Genomic DNA, 20,932 nt, shown 5'->3' on the forward strand with positions numbered 1-20,932 from the left:
CATGACTGAAAATCAAGAGGATTCCAATGTCCCATACAAGGACGCGCTCCCAAAGATGTAACTTCACTGGCCCCTTCCTCCTGCAAGCTCCAGCTGCAGGGGGGTCCCCACAGCTGCCCTTCTCCCAGCTCAGCAGACACGCACCCTCAGGGACAGGCAGGGCTGTCTCCTGCTGTCTCCTGTCCCTAAGGTCTGCCTACCCTCAAGCTTCCTTGGGGGCAGCCCAGCACAGAGTAGGGTGTGGCCAGAGAAGTCAGGCTCCACCTCGTGGAGGGAGGAAGCAGGTACTGCTGTGCCCCGAGGTCAGTTCATTGCCTATCTAACCTTCAAATCAGGAAAGCCAGGGGACAGTGCGCTTTCCACAGAAATGGATTACCGTGTGACTCGTGTTTATTCTAGAAAGATCAGGAAATACACAAATCCAGCAAACTCCCATCATCCATGCAGAGGACCGCTTTCTTAGGATCTGCCTCCCGTGTCCATCCACACGAGAACACATGCTTTGTCTGAGGTGAGAAGGGGCAACCAAAGTCCCTAGAGCCCTGCCTGTCCAGAGTCTGGCCAGATGAATGCTGCTCTGCGAAGCCTTAGGCACAAAATCCACCCAGACCACTTTTTGCACTGATTCCGAGGTAGTCCCAGTGATGTCTGCCTGGCTCCTCTCCTGCTCTCTCCACGTTAGTGTCCCTGACTGGCTGTGGTGCCCTGACCTGCTGTCACTGACCTGCACATGAAACTGGCCTGTGGAACGCTCTCCCAAGTAGGACCCTGAGGGTGGGCCTACATTCCCCAGTAGGGGCAGAATGAAAAGGTGCTCGCCATGGTCAGACTGGAGTCGCCTGAAGCCACATCACAGAAATCTTAGTACACACAACACAAGGCAGTAGAAACCACCTAAGCCGTGCCAGGCACACTGGACAGTGCTGGCACTACGGGTGGGGTTAGCACGCATGGCTTCTCTTAATGACAGCCTATTTCCCCCCACCAAGGCAGCTGTGGTGTCTCAGCAGACAGCTGAAACGGCCCCTGCTGAAGGAAACTTGAGTCTGTCCAGATCGGTTCACTCTTATTTATTTATAGACCAGGCTGACCTTGAACTTGGGACCTGCCTGCCTCTGTCTCACCCAGTTTAGGCCTATTCAGTTTTACCCACTTCCATTGACCAAGTGCCCTAGGTGTCCATACCAGGCCTGGGGGCCTCACTTGTTCTGCCCGCTCCCTACTCACAGGGCCGGGGAGCTATAAGCATGTGGGCCCCCCTTGTAAAAGACTAGGGAGCACCTTCAGGGGTGAGCAGTGCCATAGGCGCGCCCAGATGTAAGGTGGAACGTGGGTCCGTGTGAGCTGTGGGGTCTGTGGGTCCCACCCTGAGAACCCACTAGTGCCTAACACAGGTCTATTTTGACACCCACCAAAGAGACTCCTGAGCTGGACTGCTGTGCCTCCAGGCAGGACCACCTGCTTCTCTGGTCACAGAAGGGAAAGGAAGTAACCTGGGGCGAGAGAGGTGAGAGCCACAAGCCGCTGAGGCTTGGCCGAAGGCAACTGGTGTGAGAAGCGAGGTGAGGATCCCAGACAGCGAGGAAGGAGTGCTGAGCCTCAGGGACCCAGCGACTTGACAGGACTCTGCTTCCACCCTGGTGCAGCCCTTGCAGATCCCCACAAGAGCAGCCATCCAACTCTGGTCCCTAGCTGGGGATCCTGGGCTTGTCCCAGGGAGGGTGAGCCTTGAAAACGCAGGAGTGGCTGTCTCTAAGTGGGAAGTGAAGCCACAGTCCATAAGTCATTTTATTTGTCCCCGTCGGCAGCTCCAGCTTGCCTTCCCTAGGTCTCATGGCTAGCTAGGTGGCCATGCAGGTACAGGACAGGATTCAAGAGCTGCTGGCACCTCCACCCACATGTGAGTCCTCTGGAGCTCATGGCCCACAATGTCCTTGGTCAGAGTTGCTCGCCACCTTCCAGCTGCATCTGGTGTGCCAGTTGCTGCCCGATGGCCAGCAGAGGACTGGCTCTGTAGGCTGGGCTGGCCAGCAGCTTCTGAAACCGGGTCCTTTCTTCCTCACTGAAAACAAGGAAAGCCGAGGTCAGCATGGGGAGAACCCAGGGCCCACACAACAGCCCCAGACACCTAACACTGGAGCAGACAGCAGAGGTCAGAACAACCACGAGGTACAGTACCAGGGTGCACAGGCTGCTGAGCACACCAGCCACCGGAGAGGTCACCATACCAGTAGGTCTAAGAGGGATTTGCTAGGAGCTGCTGTCAAGGCAGAAGCTGACGATCAGGGAGCAGTGGCAGTTGCTTTATGTAAGAGATGCCTTCCTCCCAAATGAGCCCAAAATAGATGTGCACTGGAGAGGGGTGAGCGATGGGGCAGCTACGGACACAGGCAGCTCAGGGGGGCCTCTCAGATCCGCAAGAGCCTAGGCTGTCAGGTCCTCTTATCCCTTTCTCTAACCAAGCATGGCCATCTTCAGTAAGGCCTGAAGACACAGATGCAATGTGAGTCAGCAGAGAAGCAAATGTCTCAGAGGCTCATATATTTGCATTTTTGGGCCTCCATTAGTGGAACTGTTTGGGAAGGATTAGAAGGTGTGGCCTAGTTGGAGGTGTGTCACTGGGGATGGGCTTGAGGTTTAAAAAGCCCAGACCTGGCTCATTCTCTCTTTTTCTCTACCTGCTGCCTGACTCAATCAGAGAGAGTTCAAGACTAAATTGGGTAAGAACTACAAGACTAGACTTAGTTAAGAGCCTATCTCAAAAAAACAAAACCAAGAGCCAGGTGGATCTCTTTGAGTTCGAGGCCAGCCTGGTATATAGAGCCAGTTCTAGGATAGCCATGGCTACACAAAGAAACCCTGTCTCAAAAAACAAAAATAAAAACAAAATAAAACAAAACCCTAAAACCAAACAAACACAGGAGTTATGCTATAACTTAGCATACCAGAATGTATGGGGGTCTGGGTACAATTCCCAGGCCTGGGAAGACAGTTGAGGCTGTAAAATTCTATACTGATTTCCAAAATCAAAAGTAATCACTAAAAAAACTTACTGAATCTATACATTGTTGACACAGAACCAACACTAAAAACTAGCGGAGGTTGTATACAGATAAAATAACCACCCTGCGTGGCTGAGATCCAGGCTGCCTTGGGCTCCCTGTGAAGACAGCACAGCACTGGAGCCAAGTTGACAGAGGCTCAAGAGCAGAGGCAAGAATCTCACACCCAAGTTCACATCTGAGGGCAACACTGCTGATGGACAAGGTGCTGTGTGTGTATAACCCGTGGTAATCACACATCGCAGCCACCACCCTGGAGGCTGGGGAAAGGAAGTGCCTACACTAAATGCCATCACCTCTCCCTGAGGAACTCAGATAACTATAGGACAGCAAAGTTTTTGGTCCCCCAAAATGTCTCCCACCCGTAGTCAGAAACCAAGACAGGACAGGGAAGAGGCTAGGAGGTAGGGTAGAGGTAGGAGGGGCTGGGGGTGGGGTGGAGTGTAGATCAGAAAGAAGGCCCTGTGGGGCAGGGCTGAACTCACAGAAGCTGCTGTCTCTGGGCTGTGCTCATTCGGCTAAGCTCCACTGGCCTGGGCTTGCTGGTCACCCTGCTGTGGATACAGAGAGTCCGAGTCAGTCTGGCACATTTCATCAGGAAACTTATCTCTGTGGCCCCTAGTGTCTACAGCACCAGGAGTTCAGGAGTCCGCACTGTACATTGGCTGTGGAGACTGGATCTAGATGAGCTGTGTCACCTGGCTACCATCTAAAGTTAACAACCACAGTATCCCAGGTCTTATCTCACTCCCTAAGGTTCCCGTGTGACACAGAAAGGTCTATCACCCCAGGAAAACACATCACTTTGTACCCTGAGTCTGCCACCTGCCTAGCCTGAGTGGAGACCAAGCCATCTAGGCGGCAGCCTGTCCTGGACCCTCAACTCCACTGCCAGGGCTGAACTTCTCTCAAACCACATAGCACTTCCTGACAAGACAGGGGACTCTCACATCTGGCCTCTCATTTTTGACGAGAGTAGAGGGAGCTACACTACTAGAGGTTATGTGGTACCTGTCATTCCAGTGTGATCTTAGGAGATAGGCACCAACCCATGCTGCCTACAGATGCCAACGCCATGCACCGAGGGATCTTCTGGTGCAAGAAGGTGGTGCCTGCTGACCACCAGACTGGGCTGTATCATGACAAGATTCTCAGGCCCTTCCATGCTACTGTGCTAGGTATGACATGTCTTGGGGGTTAGTTTGAGAGCCTGGGGCTCAGGACCAGGCAGCACACCTACTAAGGTCAATTCTGGTGGCTGCAGGTCACGCCAAGGGCATTCTTACAACATCCCCAGGAGCCTGGTCCAATATCTGAAAGAAAGAAATTGGCACCCCTGGGCAGCAGCAAGGGACCTGGGCAGAGAGGAAGAACCCAGAGCTCACCACCTGACGAGATGATTTCAGAGATGTCATGCTGAAACCAAAGCCCGGAATGAGAGGCAGCCAGAGGGACGGCCAAAAGCGCCACAGTGGCCTGGCCAACACCTCATTTAGACTCCAGAGCAGGAGGCCTGATCTATTCCGGTTCCTTTTCAAATATGAATGAACGACGCTTCAGGGTCTTCTCACGCCCTGGCCTCTGGTCCGCCCCTCCCCTAGGGAAGGACTGTGGTTGTACGCAACTCTTTCCCTGCCCCAGGCTGTTAGGATGGTAACCTCGTGCCTGTTTGCTCAGCCTTCCCAGGGTTCCAGAAGAAGTGCCTATGAGGTAGTAGCCAGTGCCACCAGCCTGTTTCTCCCGCAGAGGACCACCGCCAGGGGTGCCTAGCTAGTTCTTTCTTAGTCTCACTGGCTGTACGATGGGGAAAGGCTCCCTAAACACAGTCCAGATCTGCTCTGAGTGTAGTGGCTGCAGCCCAGGTCTGAGAGGACTCTATGCGTGGGCACATAGAGATCCTGAACTCCAACACTGGAAGCAAGAACACAGCCTAACTCTGAAGTTCTTCCACAAGCAGACGGCGGGACTTCCTAGAGCCCCATGTGGTGTTTCATAACTGAAGAATTTAAAAACGGTAGATTTTCAAACATGCAACAGCCAAAAATAAATTCAGAACCAAACGTAAAACCATGCAGGATGTCTTCGGCAGAGCTCGCCTTCACTGCAGCCTCGGTCCTGCGTGTGCATAGCATGCAGCACCACCCAGCACTGCCTGACCCCTCGGCTCAGAGGAGACACTACATGGAGGAATGGCAGCGTTCTCCCTGCACAGAGCTTCTGGCTCCCAGACAAGCACAATGATGTCACTGTGGAGACAAACGTTTGTGACGGGTTCTTTTTTTGTTTTGTTGTTTTTGGTTGTTTTGAGACAGGGTTTCTCTGTGTAGCCCTGGCTGTCCTCAAACTCAGAAATCCACCTGCCTCTGCCTCCCAAGTGCTGGGATTAAAGGCGTGCGCCACCACTGCCTGGCTATGATGTGTTCTTATTGTTCCTCACGCCAGGATCAAATCAGGGTATCTTTGCACTGCAGTTTTAGAACCCTTGATTCAAAAATTGTTTGAGTTGCTGGCTTGAGTTTTGTAAAAATGAATGAATGCATGAATGAATGAAGGAAGGAAGGAAGGAAAGGAAAAAAGAAAGAAAGAGAGAAAGAGAGGAAGAAAGGAAGAAAGAAAGAAAGAAAGAAAGAAAGAAAGAAAGAGAGGAAGGGAGGAAGAAAGAAAGGAAAGAAGGAAACTGCTTGGAATTAGAGAATAGTTTCCAGCAGTTTCTGAAACAGCCCTCTATACTGTTTACCATGTGAAGTGCCATTCTCAGCCTTACGATTATAATGTAAAAATAGGAAAGCCACTCTGCATCCTTATTAATACACAGCTAGGACTTACTATTTTCTTAAGACTTGTCTCTGGCTGGAGAGATGGCTCAGTGGTTAAGAGCACCAGCTGCTCTTCCAGAGGTCATGAGTTCAAATCCCAGCAACCACATGGTGGTTCACAACCATCGGAATGAGATGCCCTCTTCTGGTGTATCTGAGGATAGCTACAGTGCACTTACATATAACAATAAATAAATCTTAAAAAAAAAAAAAAGACTTATCTTTATTTTTACTTACGTGTACATGTGTGCCTGTGACTGAATGTCATGGATGCAGGTGCCCATACAGGCCAGAAGAGGGCATCGGTTACCCTGGAGGTGGTTGTGAGCCACTGTGCTGGGAACCGAACCAGAGATCTCTGCAAAAGCAGCAAGTGCTCTTAATCACTGATGTGCAGCCCAGGATTTAACTCTTTATGTTAAATAAGCATGCTCATTCCATCAGTGTATAAATATGCTGTCATCTGTATGTTACAAAGCATGTTCATTCCATCAGTGTGTAAATATGCTGTCATCTGTATGTTAAAAAAGCATATTCATCCCATCAGTGTGTAAATATGTTTTCAGCTTTGATGACAGTAAAATTGTGTGTATCCCACGGGATTGGTTTTTTTTAAATGAATGGATTCATGTTTATTCTATCAGCGTTTGATTTGATCAGCTACCTTATAAGCCTATGTAAACCCTCCTCAGCATCCGGCACAGCACATACCTTTAATCCCAGCACTTGGGGGGCGGAGGCAGGCAGACCTCTGTGAGTTTGAGACCAGCCTAGTCTACAGAGTGAGTTGCTTTTTAAGACATGGGTTCTGCGTGTAGCCCTGGATGTCCTAAAACTTGCTCTGAAGACCAAGATGGCTTCGAACTCATAGTTCTGTCTCTGCCTCCCCGAGCACTGGAATTAAAGGTGTGCGTCACCACACCTGGCTTGTTCTAGAGAATTTTATTTCTCATAAGTTAGATGGTGACAAAAAACGTGATCTACCTCAGTCTACCTCAGGAATTCTGTAGACTAGCCTAGCTCCAGTGTGAAGGCAGCCACTCCCGTGCATACCTGGAGGGTACAGTGAATACCCTCTGGCCATTCTGTCCTTCAGCAATGCTAGGCCACACCATGGACTTGCAGTAGACCTGGTAATGAGAGAAGGCCACTGGACTGTCCTACATCATGTCCCTCTCTGAGCCTAGGACATGAGCAGGGATGGGCAGAAACTAGCTGGAACCCGGTACAGCTATCTAGACATAGTACCTTCACCTTCCTTCCCACTGTGAAAAGCAGTGCCCCAGACAAGGCCAGTTTAACACAGTAAAGAGATACTTGGGGCCTGAACCCCAAGGGCTGGCCAGTGCAGCATTAGGTAGCCAAGACGTTGATAAGGGAAGGTATGGAGAGAAGCAGTCAAAGCCGGTTCCCGGGCTGGGGAACTTCCCCACTGCAGCCCTTGGTGCTGAGCGAGCCTCCCATTCTGTCTCCAGCTCTGCCTCTGAGCCTCCCCATGCTCTGCCGTGGGTTTCCTTTCCCATACAAACTGTGACCATGCTGTAACAGCTCCAGACCAAATCCTAGAATCACCAAGGTGGAGTGAGCTGTCGCTGGTGCATGCACACAGCTGCCAGAGAGAGGACGGTCTTCTATCTCCAAGTACGCATGCTCGGGTCGGCACCTGGACCAAAGCACCTGCTCTATTAGAGGTAAGACTCTGGAGTGACCAGCACTCCAGCCTCAGATCCTGCTGCCTGGCATCATTCTCCAAGGCAGGGAGCCAGGCTCCTTGGAGAAACGCCTGGGACCAGGACCAGGCAGAAGATGCCCAAGGTGAGCTTCCAGCATCTGCTGACATCAGAGAGTGAGGAAGTGCTCAGACCAACCCACCCACAGACGGGCAGATCAGAGCCATCTGGGAGCTACTAAATGACAGTGGCCACTGCTCGAACAATTTGAGCAATTAAGTAAAGCAGCGTTGGATGATAGCCCAATGCTTAAAGTACACGCTCAGGGCCTACGGGAACCTAAGTCAAGGATGGCTTCTCACTGGACCACCTGGCAGAGGTGTTTCCCAGGATCCTTGCTGTGAGGGCTTTGTCCCCTTCTACTTGGTGCCTCTGGGAAGGAAGTGGCAACACCGGGCTCAGGGTGGGGAGCTATGTTCCTTCTCAGACACAGGCTTGCAGAGTCTTGGGTTCTGCTGAACAGGAGTTTTGACTCTTCCCCAATTACTGACCCAACCTATCTCAAAACAAGACAAAAACAAAAGAAAAACACCTCCCTCCATCCCAGTCCCCCAAAGTGCCTGTCTCAGTCTGAAAAGCTCACAGCTATAAGGAGCCTGAGGGAACAGAAGAGCCAAGTTTCTTCCTGTTAATTAGCTATTTCATTTATGGTATGTATTCATATAGGTACGTACATCGCTCTTACTCTGCCTATGTGTGTGTGTGTGCTCTCTCGAGCTCACGTGCCCCCACATGTACATATGTGCATATGAAGGTCAGAGGTCAACCTTAGGTGTCTTCCTCCATCGCTCTACCTTATTTTATGTGGAGCTCATCAATTCGGCTAGGCTGGCTGGCCAATGAGCGCCAGAAATTTTGCTGCCTCCACCCACAAGGCACTGGGGTTACAGATACCACACCCAGGTGAGGTGATGTGCACAGCGGGAACTTCACAGCCTGCGATGTCGCCTCAGTCCCCTGACCACTGCTTTAGCCGTGAGACCACACATGGCTCAATCCTGGCTCACTTCCACAAACCATGACGCTAACTTAGATGTTAACTGTCTGCTGCTCTTCTGCAAATCTAAACTGCTATTGGAATTTCCTTCTTATTGGAGTCAGGGTCTCATGTCTTCCAGGCTGGCCTCACGTCTGCTGCACCCTTCCTGCCTCAGCCACTCAAGGGCTGACATTACAGACACATGCTGCCATGCTTAGCCTCTAAGGCTGTCCTGAAGCGAGGCAGGCAAAGCCCCGGGTCTGTGTGAGGAAGCAGCCAGGGCTGGTAGAGCAGGCTGCGTGTGCGGCTCTCCCGGGTCTGGGAGCCCCAAGCGCATTTCTCAGAAGCGAAGCTGTAAGGAGGAAGGGCTCCTTGACCAGGGTCACATGTTTTGCTAAAGAACAGGAATGGAATCTGCATCGCTGGCTCGGTCAGCTGCTGAGTCGTGACCCTGTGTGGGGGCCATGTCTGGCCTGGGCGGGATGGGTGCCCCATCTTGGGAACCCAGCCTTTGGCCATCTGGTTCTACCACCTGCCTCATGCCAAGGACGAGCGCTCACAGACAAGTGCACGGAACCTTTGCTTTATCCTCACATGAAAACTCACTGGAAGATTTTTTTTTAAAGGCAAAATAAGAAACAATAAGCCTGGGGTAGCGGCTCACACCTGGAATCCCAACACTTGGGAAGCTGAGGCAGGGGGACTGTATTAAGTTCAAGGATAGTCTGAGGTACACAATGAGTTACAGGCAAGTGTGGACAGTGAGACCTTGTCAACCCTTACCACCACCACCCTACAAAAAACCAAAACCCCAGGAAACAAGAACAAAGGCTGAAAGCTGAGTTTTGAGAGCAGAGTCCTGAAGCCCCTCCCTCCACCTGCCCCCAAGGCAGCTCCCCACTGTAGAGCCCTGGGCCTGCAAGCACTCCTTATCCTTTTACTGAACAAGGACAGGGCTGTGTGGGCTCCAGCCTCCTCCTTGAGGGCTTCATGCCGTGTGCCCACATACAGAGGCTCGCCCTGGGGGGATCAAGGGAGGGAGGAATCCAGGCAGATGTCAAGTGAAGGTTCCCTGAGAAAAGGATGTCAGAGCTGTCTGCAAGGGAACAGGAAAGTCAGGTGGCCATACAGTAACAGCCACAAGGCCTCGTGCTGACCCAGTGCACAGTGGAAACTGAGACCAGCCAGAGGGAGGAAGGCATGAGGGAGCACACAGTGGTGGGCTAGGCAGGCTTCCATCAGGGGTAGGCACGGGGCTGCTTCCACAACACTACACTCAGGGCTCAGGGCAAGGGGGAGGCTCTCTGAGACACATGTGGCTTGAGCACTGACCTCCTCACCTTTCGGAGATGGGAGACTACAGAGACCACTATCAATCGCTCTCCTCCCCTCTGAATCCAGGGCTATGGCGATCCAGGCCAGCTCTGTAAGAGATGGCTGGTGCCAGACACTCACCGTCTGGCTTGCTGCTGCTGGTGGCCGGCCTCCAGTTCCTGCAGCTCAGGTAGGGCATCCCTCAGGGGGTGCAGGTCGCCTACCACCACCATGGCCTTGCGCTTTCGTTCCTCCCTGAGCTTCTGCTCTGCCAGCTTTATGGCTTCGATTTCTGAGGGGAGAGACAGGAGTATATGGCTATTAGACCCCATTCCCCAGCCCCCTCAGAGGCCATCAATGTCAAGGCACCCACTAAGCTGTGTGTACCGAGGCCTGCTGGCTCCCACAGAGCACAAGTATTCTTTGTTACCCTGCTGTCACCTGCTCTGCGCCCCTAAAGAGTTGGGGGGCGGGCCAGCTCTGAGTTATTTTTTTCTCCTTAATCACAGAGGCATACTTTAATTACAGGGCTGACTATGAGCTTGGAGCTGCAGAACAGAGGCCTGCCTCCTCTAGAAGGGGTGCAGCGCAGGGCCTGGGCACACAGACACAGTGGGGCTGGCAGAGGGACAATGGGTAGATGCAGGCCCTGGGCTTCACTGGTAACTTACTGAGAAGCCACGGCGTCCTTTATCCTGAGCAATCTAGAACCATGCGGCACCTCCCTGAGACTTCAAGAGAAGGGAGAGTGGTCCCATAGGGTGGGACTGTCAGCCATATGGAACGGCTGGGAGCAGTGTGGGCAGTCAGGTTGCATGCACGGCACGAATGTAAGAGAAGGTTCACTTCGGGCAGTCTTGGGATTTAATGCTCTTCCAAAGGTGGACTCAATTCCAAATTGCTAACATAACAAGTACTTAACCCTGCCATTTGCCTGCACGTGGCTGTGGGGTGTGTGCGGTTCTGGGGTAAAACCCCACCCTCTCTGGGTACACAGCCATATAAGGCCCGTTCTTCTGATAGTTCAAACACGGGGTGACCCTAGCAGAGCGTGTGAGGCAACCAGCAGCTCCCCCCTCAGCAAGACGCAGCCAACTCTGCTACCCTCTGCATCTGGGAAGATGCCTCACAGGGCAGGTCAGAAAGGCTCCCCGACCACCCCAGGCAGGGCCAGTACCCCAGTCAGGGTCCATCACTTCACACTGAGGCAGAGTCAGCCCTCCAAGGGCTGCCCAGTGCAGCCTAACACACTGTGGATTTATGAGGTGACAATTTGGTGGGTTTTTTTTTTTTTTAGTCTAGGTGGAACAGAGCAAACAATTCACTTAGCACCTCATCAAAACCAGCCGCTTTGGGGGCAGAGGGGAGAGGGGTGAACTTCCTGGGCAGAAAGAAGGGCTAAGGGGCCACTCCCTCACACATACAGGCTGACAGACCCAAAGAAAGGACAGCAAGGCTGAGGGAGACACACGCAAGCAAATCCAAATCAAAGATGCCCAAACAGGGTGATCCAGGGTGTGCAATGATGGTTTGGTATCTGGAAGTTGTTGTAACCCACCATGACCGGTGGCAGCACTAGCTAAAAGGGGAAAAACATGGTCACTAGATGTGCCAGAAAAGATGTGGTAAAACTCACTATCTACCCACGACAGTTACAGTGAAGCCATAAACAGATCCGAGATAATAAATAGCTCGTTTCTACTGAGCTCAACAAGACAGTACTGACCGCATCCTGGCACTGCCGTCAGTCCGGCAGCTCACTGCTACCAGGGAGGCAAAAACAGCAGCGGGGTGAGAGGGTCAAGAGATGTGCCCAGCCCCATCCCTAACCCACAATGCAACAAGACTTTTAACCAAGTTGGGAAATCTAAATCCTTTCTTAAGCAAACAAACTAGACAAAAACAAAAACCCTCAAATATTAGAGACGGGAGGATAAGAATTCAAGGTCACCCAGACAGTACAGGATACTGAAGACCCTGCCTCAAAACCATAGAAATCACAATGTGAACGAAACATTATTTAAGCAGAATGAGCAAGAGAGCAGGTCTAACACCCAAACAACGGAGCCCAGGGCAGAGTACCAGACAGGGACAGGAGGTGGCCACACTTGCGGCTGCCCCTCGCTTTGTGTACCCGAGGGCGAACTACTTGAGTTAGACTCTCTAAATAAGTAGAGAACCACAAAAAGCCAAAACACAGTAAAGCCACACGGCACCACTGGAATCCAGGAAGAAAAGCCCAGCTGTGAAATGCGACTTCTGAGTTGCCTCCTTCAGTCGGGTGTACCAAGCGTGAGAACAGCACTTTATGGGAACTGAGCTGGAGGTGCTGGACGGCGCAGTCCTGGCGGACACCTGGTCCACGCACACTCTCAAGGGCTCCCATGCTCAGAACACGCTGCTCCAGGGAGGGGGAGCACTGCACTCCAGGGAGGAGGGAGCACTTCCCAAGGAATCTGGAGCTGTGGAGGCAAAGTGGAGCGAGATGGAGAGGGGGCAGGGCAAGGTAAAGCTTGGGACAGTTCCTCACAGTGACAGCAGGGAGAGTGTGGCAAACCATCAACAGGCTCCACAGCCATGGAAGAGACATACTGCTGACGGTCCTAGAGAAGCCAGTATGGCTACCAGACCTGAGATACATCCTGGGCCAGGAGGGAGAGGGGGAGAGAGAGAGGGAGAGAGAGAGAGAGCAAGCGCATGAGTGAACACCTCCAACACTGATAACTAATTAAGACAACCTGACCAATGATGAAGGCCTATCGTGTTCCTTGACCTGATTCACTGTCTGCAGCCCACCCTCCTGAAGCTGGTCCACAGACTCGGTGTGACCCAATCACAACCCTCTCAGCTCCTATTGTCATCTTTAAGGAAAATGACAGTGAAATTGGGTAAAGTACTGAGAACCAAGAAGCCCAGCGCAAGCTAGGACGAAGGAGCAGAGGAGGCCTTGTGTGCCTGTCCCACTTGCTGACACTAGAGTCATGGGCCACAGCACAAGCATGGATGGAGGGAAGCCATGTGACTTTCAAAAGGACAATCCAAAGAGGACAAGAGTGAGCGGCAGGCTGCGCAGGACCACCCACCAACTCGCGGCAGACAGGCGCCAGCTCAGGGTGGACCATAGCCGAAGTACAAGCCAGGTTGTGACACTGTCAGAAGGAAACAGAAAAACATCTTCATGACTTGGGATTCGGGGTGCTTTTTTATGTCTGTCCGTCTGTCTATCTGTCTGTCTGTGACAGAGTCTATTCTATAACTCTGGCTGTCTTGGTTAAGGAAATGAACCTTAGGCAAGACAGTCTACCAGAAATACAGCACACAAAGCTGACCAGGGCCACCCCCAGCACACATAGCTGACCAGGGCCAGTAGGTCCCCAGCACACACAGAGAGTTCCCAAGCTCAGTTATAAAAACACAGAGAACCTCAAGAAGAATGACCCTCACTGAAGATGAGATGCCTACGTGTGGCAGCGCTTTCACAGAACACACACCAGCAGCTCGTGAGAGGACAGCCCAGGTCACCAGATACATGACTGAGGATGCACCACCACCAGCACGCATGGCTACGGGGCCACAACTCTCACGATGCTGGAGGGGGACACATGAACCACGGCTTCAGAAGAATGCCTGGCAGTGCTTATAAAACTAAACATACACCTGCCCTATGACCCAGCATTCCATTCCTAAGTATTTACGTAAGAGGAATAAAAAACATGTCCACAGAGACACTAGAGCAAATGCTGGTCAGCCTTCCTGACCAGAGCCAAGATGGAAGGGCGGACATCCACCAACAGGAGACAGGGCAGCAAGGATAACCGTGAACAGCGTGGTGCTGTGTGCAGTGAAGCCTGGTAGGAAGGCACTCTCAGGAGACAGAGTACTATGAAACCACAGACCCGCCGGACATGGCGTCTCACACTGGGCAGGCAGGTGGCACACTCAGGCGTCAGAAGTCATTGCAGATGCCAGGTAAACATCCTCTACACAAGAGAACAGAGAGGTATCACAGACAAGACAACGCTAGCCAGCCTATTTGCCAGCAGGTAGACGAACGCCCGAAACTTGCTTCAAAATGCACTAAGAGCCGGGCAGTGGTGGCGCACGCCTTTAATCCCAGCACTTGGGAGGCAGAGGCAGGCGGATTTCTGAGTTCGAGGCCAGCCTGGTCTACACAGTGAGTTCCAAGACAGCCAGGGATACACAGAGAGTCCCCTCCCCACAAAAAACAACAACCACAACAACAACAACAACAAAAGCACTAAGAAAGTGATGATGGGTGAGCAGGAATGAACCAAGGAATGGCTGTGACAGAGAAATAAACTGTTAAGGGAAGACAATAGTCTAGCTACTTAACCAAATCTAAAAGAAAACCAGGCCAGGGGGTCAGGGGCAAGTGAAGCTTCTTAATAAATCTAGTCAGAAATGGTGGAACGCAGATAAAAATGACGACAACAGCTCTTCCTGAGTACTGCGGTTCAGTTCTCAGCACCCCAGCAACGACTCCAGTCCCAGGAGAGCTGATCCTTCCTTTGACCTCTGAGGCATGCAGAGAGGCCAAACACTCATACACACAAAAAGGATATGAATGCGAAAGCAGAGCTGGAGATGTGTAGCTCAGTGGTAGAGAACTTGTCTAGCATACGAAAAGACCCCAGGTGCAATCCCCAATACCAGGGGAGGGTGGGGATGGGGGACCGAGGCAGGAAAGAGGCAACACACAGCCTTTTGCTGATAAAGTCTGAGAGCTGATGGATTAAACTATTTTACAAGAAACCAAGAGGCATAAAAAGCGATTCACATCAACCACCAGGAACAAAAACTTCCACACCAAAGAAGCCCACCTCAGATGTGGCCCAGTCCCATGCCAAAGCCTCAGCCCCTCCCGCCCCACAGAGAGCACAATTAATTCCTTTTGGGTTTGTGGGAAAGTGACCAGAGTAGCCAACTTCTTAAAAAAAAAAAAATCCAAAAAGCAACAAAATATAAAACTAGAAATTGTTGAGGAAATTGAATACTTTCTAGAAATACTGCTTCCGAAACAACCTTTTACTGAAAGTTTTCAAGAAAAAAAAAATTTCAAGAAAACCTTATTTTCAAGAAAAAACAATACAGTAACCCATATTTTAAAATGTATGAACATAAAGATGAAGCTGTTCCGAGTTAACTCCCAGAGTCGGCAGAGACACACTACAAAGAAAGATAACGGCTAAGAGAAAAATTACAAAGCAATCTTCGTAATTTTCAAGTAAACACAGAAAATTCTTGGGAAACATCTCACATAATCAGCTTTGTGGTAAATGACTGCCTACTCCAGGAGGGGAGTGAGCGGAGAGCTGCTCCAGATGCTCGGCTAGAGACCGAGACCAAAGTCAACCTCCGCCATGCCGGCGGCCGGGCTGCCTTCCTCCTGCCATCCCACAGCTGCAGGACAGAGGCCCAAAGACCAGGAGCTCAAGGTCAGGCTTGGCTACCCTCAGAGCTAGGCTGGACCATATGAACTCTGTGATAAGATGACAGTAACCAAGCTCACACAGACCTGGAAATGACAGCAGACAGGCCTCAGGTATGCGCATGGCTCTGACCCCACAAATGTACATGCCATCCCTGCAGTTAAAGTTTCTATCATGAAGCCCCAGATAGACCACTTCTACCCAGAAGGGACAGAGAGCAACATTGGGGATGGTTTTGTACAGAGGAGGAAGCAAGGAGGTTGCAGGAGGCTCACACACCGGTCTACACCCGCTCTAGGAACAGATGGCCTCCTGCTGCCCTGTTGCCGACTCCCTCTGTGTGGCCAAGTGAAGCCAGCCACGGGTGCTGCTTCTGACACTTCCTAGAGCGCGTCTCAGATCCCATCAGGGTCTGAGAGAGCACATGACCAGCCTCCATGGAGTGGAAGGCCATCCACGCACACAGGCATCAGAATGAGAATGGGGCAGATGTGGCTAATGTGAACTTACTCTGTAGCCATTGCTCACGGCGAAGCTTCAGTTTTTCCTTCTTGGGCAAAACGGCCTTTGGTTCTGCACCTGAGAGAGAGAGACAGAGAGAGAAAGCACAGGAGTAACGGGGTCAGTGTCTGTCCGGCCCGGGGTCTCCCCATCCCTGCAGAGGCTAAGGTCAATGACAGGTCAGCCTGTGAGTACCCAGGTGATGAACAGCCTCAGGTTTCATGAGCAGTGGGTCCCCGTGCTGGTACAACACTGTCAGGTTCTCCAGGCTCAGCTGGCCCCAGTGCATTTGGGGAATGTGAGGATGCCGCAGCACCAGCACCAGGTCCTGGACATGACATACCTTCACCTTGCTTGCCAGCATTAGGACCAAAGCATGAAAACAAAGTGCCTGTGATGCCTCCTATCCTCACGTTAGCTCCCATCCCTGGAACGCAAGCCTACAGCCTCTCACCTCCAATCTTTTGGTGGTAGCTCCCCGTTCCTGGTTTCCTGTTCCTCTCTTCCTTGTGCTCCTGGCCTCAAATAACCCAATACGGCATGGTGATTGGCACATCCCTATTGTACCGGCTGAACTACGTTCCAAATCCAGTGCTGCAGTGCTAACTCTTGGTTCTTTAGAATGGCTTGGCAGGCAGCCAGGCATGGAAGCTCATGCCTTTTATAAATCCTAGCACTCAGAAGGCTGGGGGAGAAGAGCAGCCTTAAGTTTAAGGCCAGCTTGGGCTACATGGTGAATTTCAAAAAGGACAAGTAATATGAGGATCTTTAGAGACAGGATTCGATGGTTAGTCCTGGTTGCTGACCTGGCATAATGGGTATATTGGCTGATAAGGGACTTTCTTAATTGGACTGAAGTCGGAAGACCCACCCTGAATATGGGCGGCACCACTGCAGGGCTAAGCTCTGGACTGGAGGGATGCAGAGGGCAAGCTCAGCACTAGATGCCTGTACCTGCCATCGCTCTCTGCTCTCGACTGAGGATATAGTCTGACCAGCTGCTTCAAGTCCCTGTGGCCTCTATGGCCCTGAATTGATGGCACTGTAACCTGGAACTGTAAGTCAAATGAGCCCTTTCTCCCTTCATTGCTATGGCCAGGTTGTTTTATCACAGACACAGTTCCTGGGCCTGGAGAGACAGCTCAGTGGTTAAGAGCACTTGTTCTCCCACAGAAACCGGGTTCAGTTCCCAGCCAATGCATGGCAGTTGTTAACCATTGCAACTCCAGTTTTAGGGGATCCAATATCTTCCTCTGACTTCCACAGGCACTGCACATGGGGTGCACTTACAAACTTGCAGGCAAAATACTAATATAAATAAAATGAAAACAAACAAAGCAAAATTTTGAAGGCACGGGTCCCCACACAAAGGTGATCAAAATACGGTGAGGTCCCCTTCACAGATGAAATGAGGCCATCAAGGTGGCCCTGATCTGGCTTGTCCTTGGATGAGGACCATGAGACAGGTGCACTCAAAGGGAAGACCACAGAGAAAGAGGACACCATGTGCCGGCCAAGGACCAGGACACCCAAGCCCTCCCTATCATAACTGGGACACAGTTCTCCAAAACCACGGCAACAGTACACACTGAAGCCACTGGCTCTGTGGTATTGCTATCCGAGTCAAGTTTACCTTCTTAGACAGGATGAAGGGCAACCGGCCAGGGAGGGGCCTTGTATAGACTGCTAGTCTCTCCTGGTCACCACTGCAGGCAGAGGGCCTCTCGGCAGCTGAGCGTGTACTTGTCTGGGGACATTTAAGAACACAAGTGGAGATATATCTGCACCAGGAGCCAGATGACATGGTCCCACTTTTTAAAGGAGAAAACCAAGGCTCATTGCTGCATGTTCTGTGGTAACGTCAGTTGGACCTGTCCCAATTAACCATAAGTTGACCTGAGTGGGGCATAGACAACCGGGCTTGTGTGAGCAGAAAGCATGGACAACACTGATGGGCTAGCTCTGAGGGGCCTGGACAATGCTAGCTGGGCTTCCTCGCTCTAAGGATGGTCTCAGCCCAGTCTAGGACAGCTAGAGCTAGCTAGGGCCACTGTCCAGCCACAGCAGCAGCCCTGCCCATGGTGAACAAGAAGGACTAAGAGTGGGACTGAGGGACTGCGAGGCAGAAAGAGGAGCCCTTCACTGGGTACTGGGCCTCGGGACCTGGGTGGCCCAGGAGCCCCTCACTGGTTACTGGGCCTCGGGACCTTGGTGGCCCAGAGTCTTGGTGGGATGGAGGGCAGGGATTAGGTCACTGGAATCTCTGCTGCAAGTCTGCCCCAGAACAACTCAAGGATGACCCATGCATGCCCTTGTCTTCATGGCCTTTCCCAGGGCTGACATGCTTTAGCCACAGAGAAGAGAGAACATGGTTTTAGTTCCCAAGAACATGTGTAGGAAACACGGCCTCCTGCCATCTCACACATGTAGATGTCCCTGGATCATACAATGGAGAACCTGCGTGTTTAAGGATAAACAAAGCAGAAGCAAGTCCCGTCAGAAGCTGGAGATCCTGGTAAGCTACTTCAGCCTTGGTGGAGGGGAAGAGGACAAGGCCTCAGCGGCTGGTGACTCAGCTCCTCCCCACAGTTAGGATCAAGGTGCTGGGGTCTGGTGCCCACGCTTCCAGCCTAGGCTGCGCTGCCTCCTGCTCTCTACCCTACTGCTCATTTTCCCTAGAAGAAAGGCTGGGGCTGCATGCCTTCAGCACGCCTTGGGCTGGGCTGGGGTAAGAGGGCCCAGGGCTCAGTAGCTACTCCTCCAGCTGGTCTGACAGATGGAGCATCCAATGCACTTCACTACACTCCAGTGCACCATACCTAGGCAGGTGTCACATGACTAGAAGCAATGTCAAACCACAAGTGAGGTGACAACAGCCTAATGTGGGATGTCAGGCTGGGGTGGGACTGGGGGTTTTCTGAGGTGCATGGAAACTTGTAAGAAAAAAATGGGCCTGGCACAGCCGAGACAGCACCAAGGGGAGCTGGGAGAGCTCACACAGAAGTGCCCAATGGTAAGACATCCCAGGGGACAGGAAGTAATTCTCTCTAGATGATTCTTTCAACTTTTTGTAATTTTGCAGTTACTCCAAAAATAACACCAAGGTCAGTGGAGACTGGCCCTAGCAATAACATGCCTAGCACCACACACAACGAAAGATGCTGGAGAGGGCTACTGAGAATGCTCGCTAGAATGTGACCTTTTTAGCCCTCCGTTGCTCCAGAGAAACAGAACCGAACAGGCTGTTCTTGCAGATGCAAAGGGTTTGGAATGCTGAGGTCATGCCGAAGCTGAAGCCCTGACACAGCCCTAGGATCCTGCTGCACTTGGCACTGACGTTCGCCCTCGCTTCACTGGACTCTGCACAGGCTGACGGTTACTCCCTGTGGGCAGAAAGACAGGCCCAGGAACAGACAGCAACTAGACAGACATGGGTAGTCTTCACAATGAGGACAGGGATGTCCGTGATGTCAGCAGGCCCCTGCTGGCTAGAATAAACACAGAATGAGCTGTGGCTGCTGCCCAAACAGAAGGGGCTCCACGGGAGCCACTGTGACAGAATAGCAGCTCGGCCCTAGCTGTGCTGGGGACAACAGGGCTTTGAGGTGTTGCTGCTTCCAGGCCTCTCCCTGACTCCCAGTTGACACAGCATCAGCTGTAGCCCTCATCCTATGAAGGAAGGAGACGGGGCCCAGCAAGCATTGCTGAGGCATGACAGGAGCAATTGCTGGACCGAGACCCCCAGCTTCCTTACCAGTGAACTGGAACTTGGAACAGGTGCCAGGATTACTGGGCCCAGGGCAAGCCATTTACCCCCATCCACAGCTTACCCTTAAGGATCAGCAAAATGTTTAAAATAAAATTTGCAACAAAGCAAGACCTAACCCAATTGCCATCGACCAGACTGAAAGCAAGACTACTGGACAGACAGGAAGGGCAAGCACAGCGGGAACTTCAGCCCAGCACCAGAGAGAGGGAGATGTCACCACCAGATCCTCCCAGGATGCTCAGGAGCCACAGCACCGAGGGAGAGGGGCGAGCATTCTGTGTTAGTCAGCTTTTTAGTACTGTGACAAAATAGCTCAGAAAGAGGCTGGGACAAGAAGTCTGCCATAGTTCAAGGTCAGTGTGCACCAGGGTGAGAATGGGTTTCAGAAAAAAAGCAACTGGGCTGGAGAGCTTGGGCAGTATTAGTGCTGGCTGTTTAAGCCCGACAGCGCTTGAACCCTGCACCCTTGCTGACGGCCTCAGCAGATGGCAACTCTCTCACATTGTGTGTGACCTCGGAACACACGAGGAGGCTCATGTGCTTGCACTTGTGTACATACACATACATGCATTGTACATACAGACTAGTAAGACATGCAGTTAAACTGTAAAAAGGAGGGAGGGCTAGGTACAGCGGCTCTCTTCGAGGGACTGTCTAGTGAGGCTAAATGAGGGGGGAGGAGCTACCGGAAATACAGGCAGCACTTTCCACCCTCAGCCCGGAGCTCGGGACTGTAGAAAAGGAGAAAGTGCATTGAACACAGTATCCATAGCTCTCTGCTTCCCAACTGTGGACAGGGGCAGTGGCTCAGGAAGGTACCTGGGTACCAGTAGGCCAGGAAAGCCCTACGAAGTTCCTGGGGTGGCCAAGGCCCTACAACAATGGCATCCCCCTGAGGAGCTTGGGAAATACATGGGGCAAGAGTATCCAGAAGGAGGCAGCCAGGTCAAAGGTCAAAGGTCGTAGGTCATAGGAAAGGAGCTGATGACCACACAGTGGCATCTGCGCCCAGCACACGAAAGCAAGCCTTTCCTCTCCTTGTCCAACCCTACCCCACCCCACCCACACAGGTTTAATCTCAAAACCGATGCTGCCCCCTAGCCTAGTTGCGATGGATGACGGGGTTCCCCTACCTTGGAGGGTTTTGAAGCAGGTGGGGACAACCTGTAAGGACAGAAGAGCTCCTGAGCCTTCTGGTCCCAAACAAGAGCCACTGGGAAGAAACGACGTCTCCTTGAAGCTACCTGTCAGGTGAGCTGGCCTGGGACAAAGCACAGTGACGACTCTCTGAGGACCCACAGGCTAAAGGAC

The 20,932-nt window shown here is 52.0% G+C and overlaps 1 protein-coding gene across 2 annotated transcripts in view; it reads right to left on the reverse strand.

Moving 5' to 3' along the window:
- Positions 1-1,055: 1,055 nt before the first annotated feature.
- Fam207a (family with sequence similarity 207 member A) overlaps positions 1,056-20,932 on the reverse strand; it is a 28,645-nt gene continuing 8,768 nt past the window's right edge. The window contains exons 3-6 of one of the 2 annotated variants that reach the window (XM_031347744.1): positions 15,862-15,930; positions 10,043-10,193; positions 3,548-3,613; positions 1,056-2,062 (exon numbers count right to left, since the gene is read on the reverse strand). In XM_031347744.1, the coding sequence (XP_031203604.1) occupies positions 1,939-2,062; positions 3,548-3,613; positions 10,043-10,193; positions 15,862-15,930 (410 nt within the window). In that variant the 3' untranslated portion in view covers positions 1,056-1,938. Of the gene's footprint in view, positions 2,063-3,547; positions 3,617-10,042; positions 10,194-15,861; positions 15,931-20,932 lie in introns of both variants that reach the window. The other variant, XM_031347743.1, reaches the window with a different exon arrangement.

The sequence above is a fragment of the Mastomys coucha genome, unplaced genomic scaffold, assembly GCF_008632895.1.
Source record: "Mastomys coucha isolate ucsf_1 unplaced genomic scaffold, UCSF_Mcou_1 pScaffold3, whole genome shotgun sequence".
NCBI classification, from domain to species: domain Eukaryota; kingdom Metazoa; phylum Chordata; class Mammalia; order Rodentia; family Muridae; genus Mastomys; species Mastomys coucha.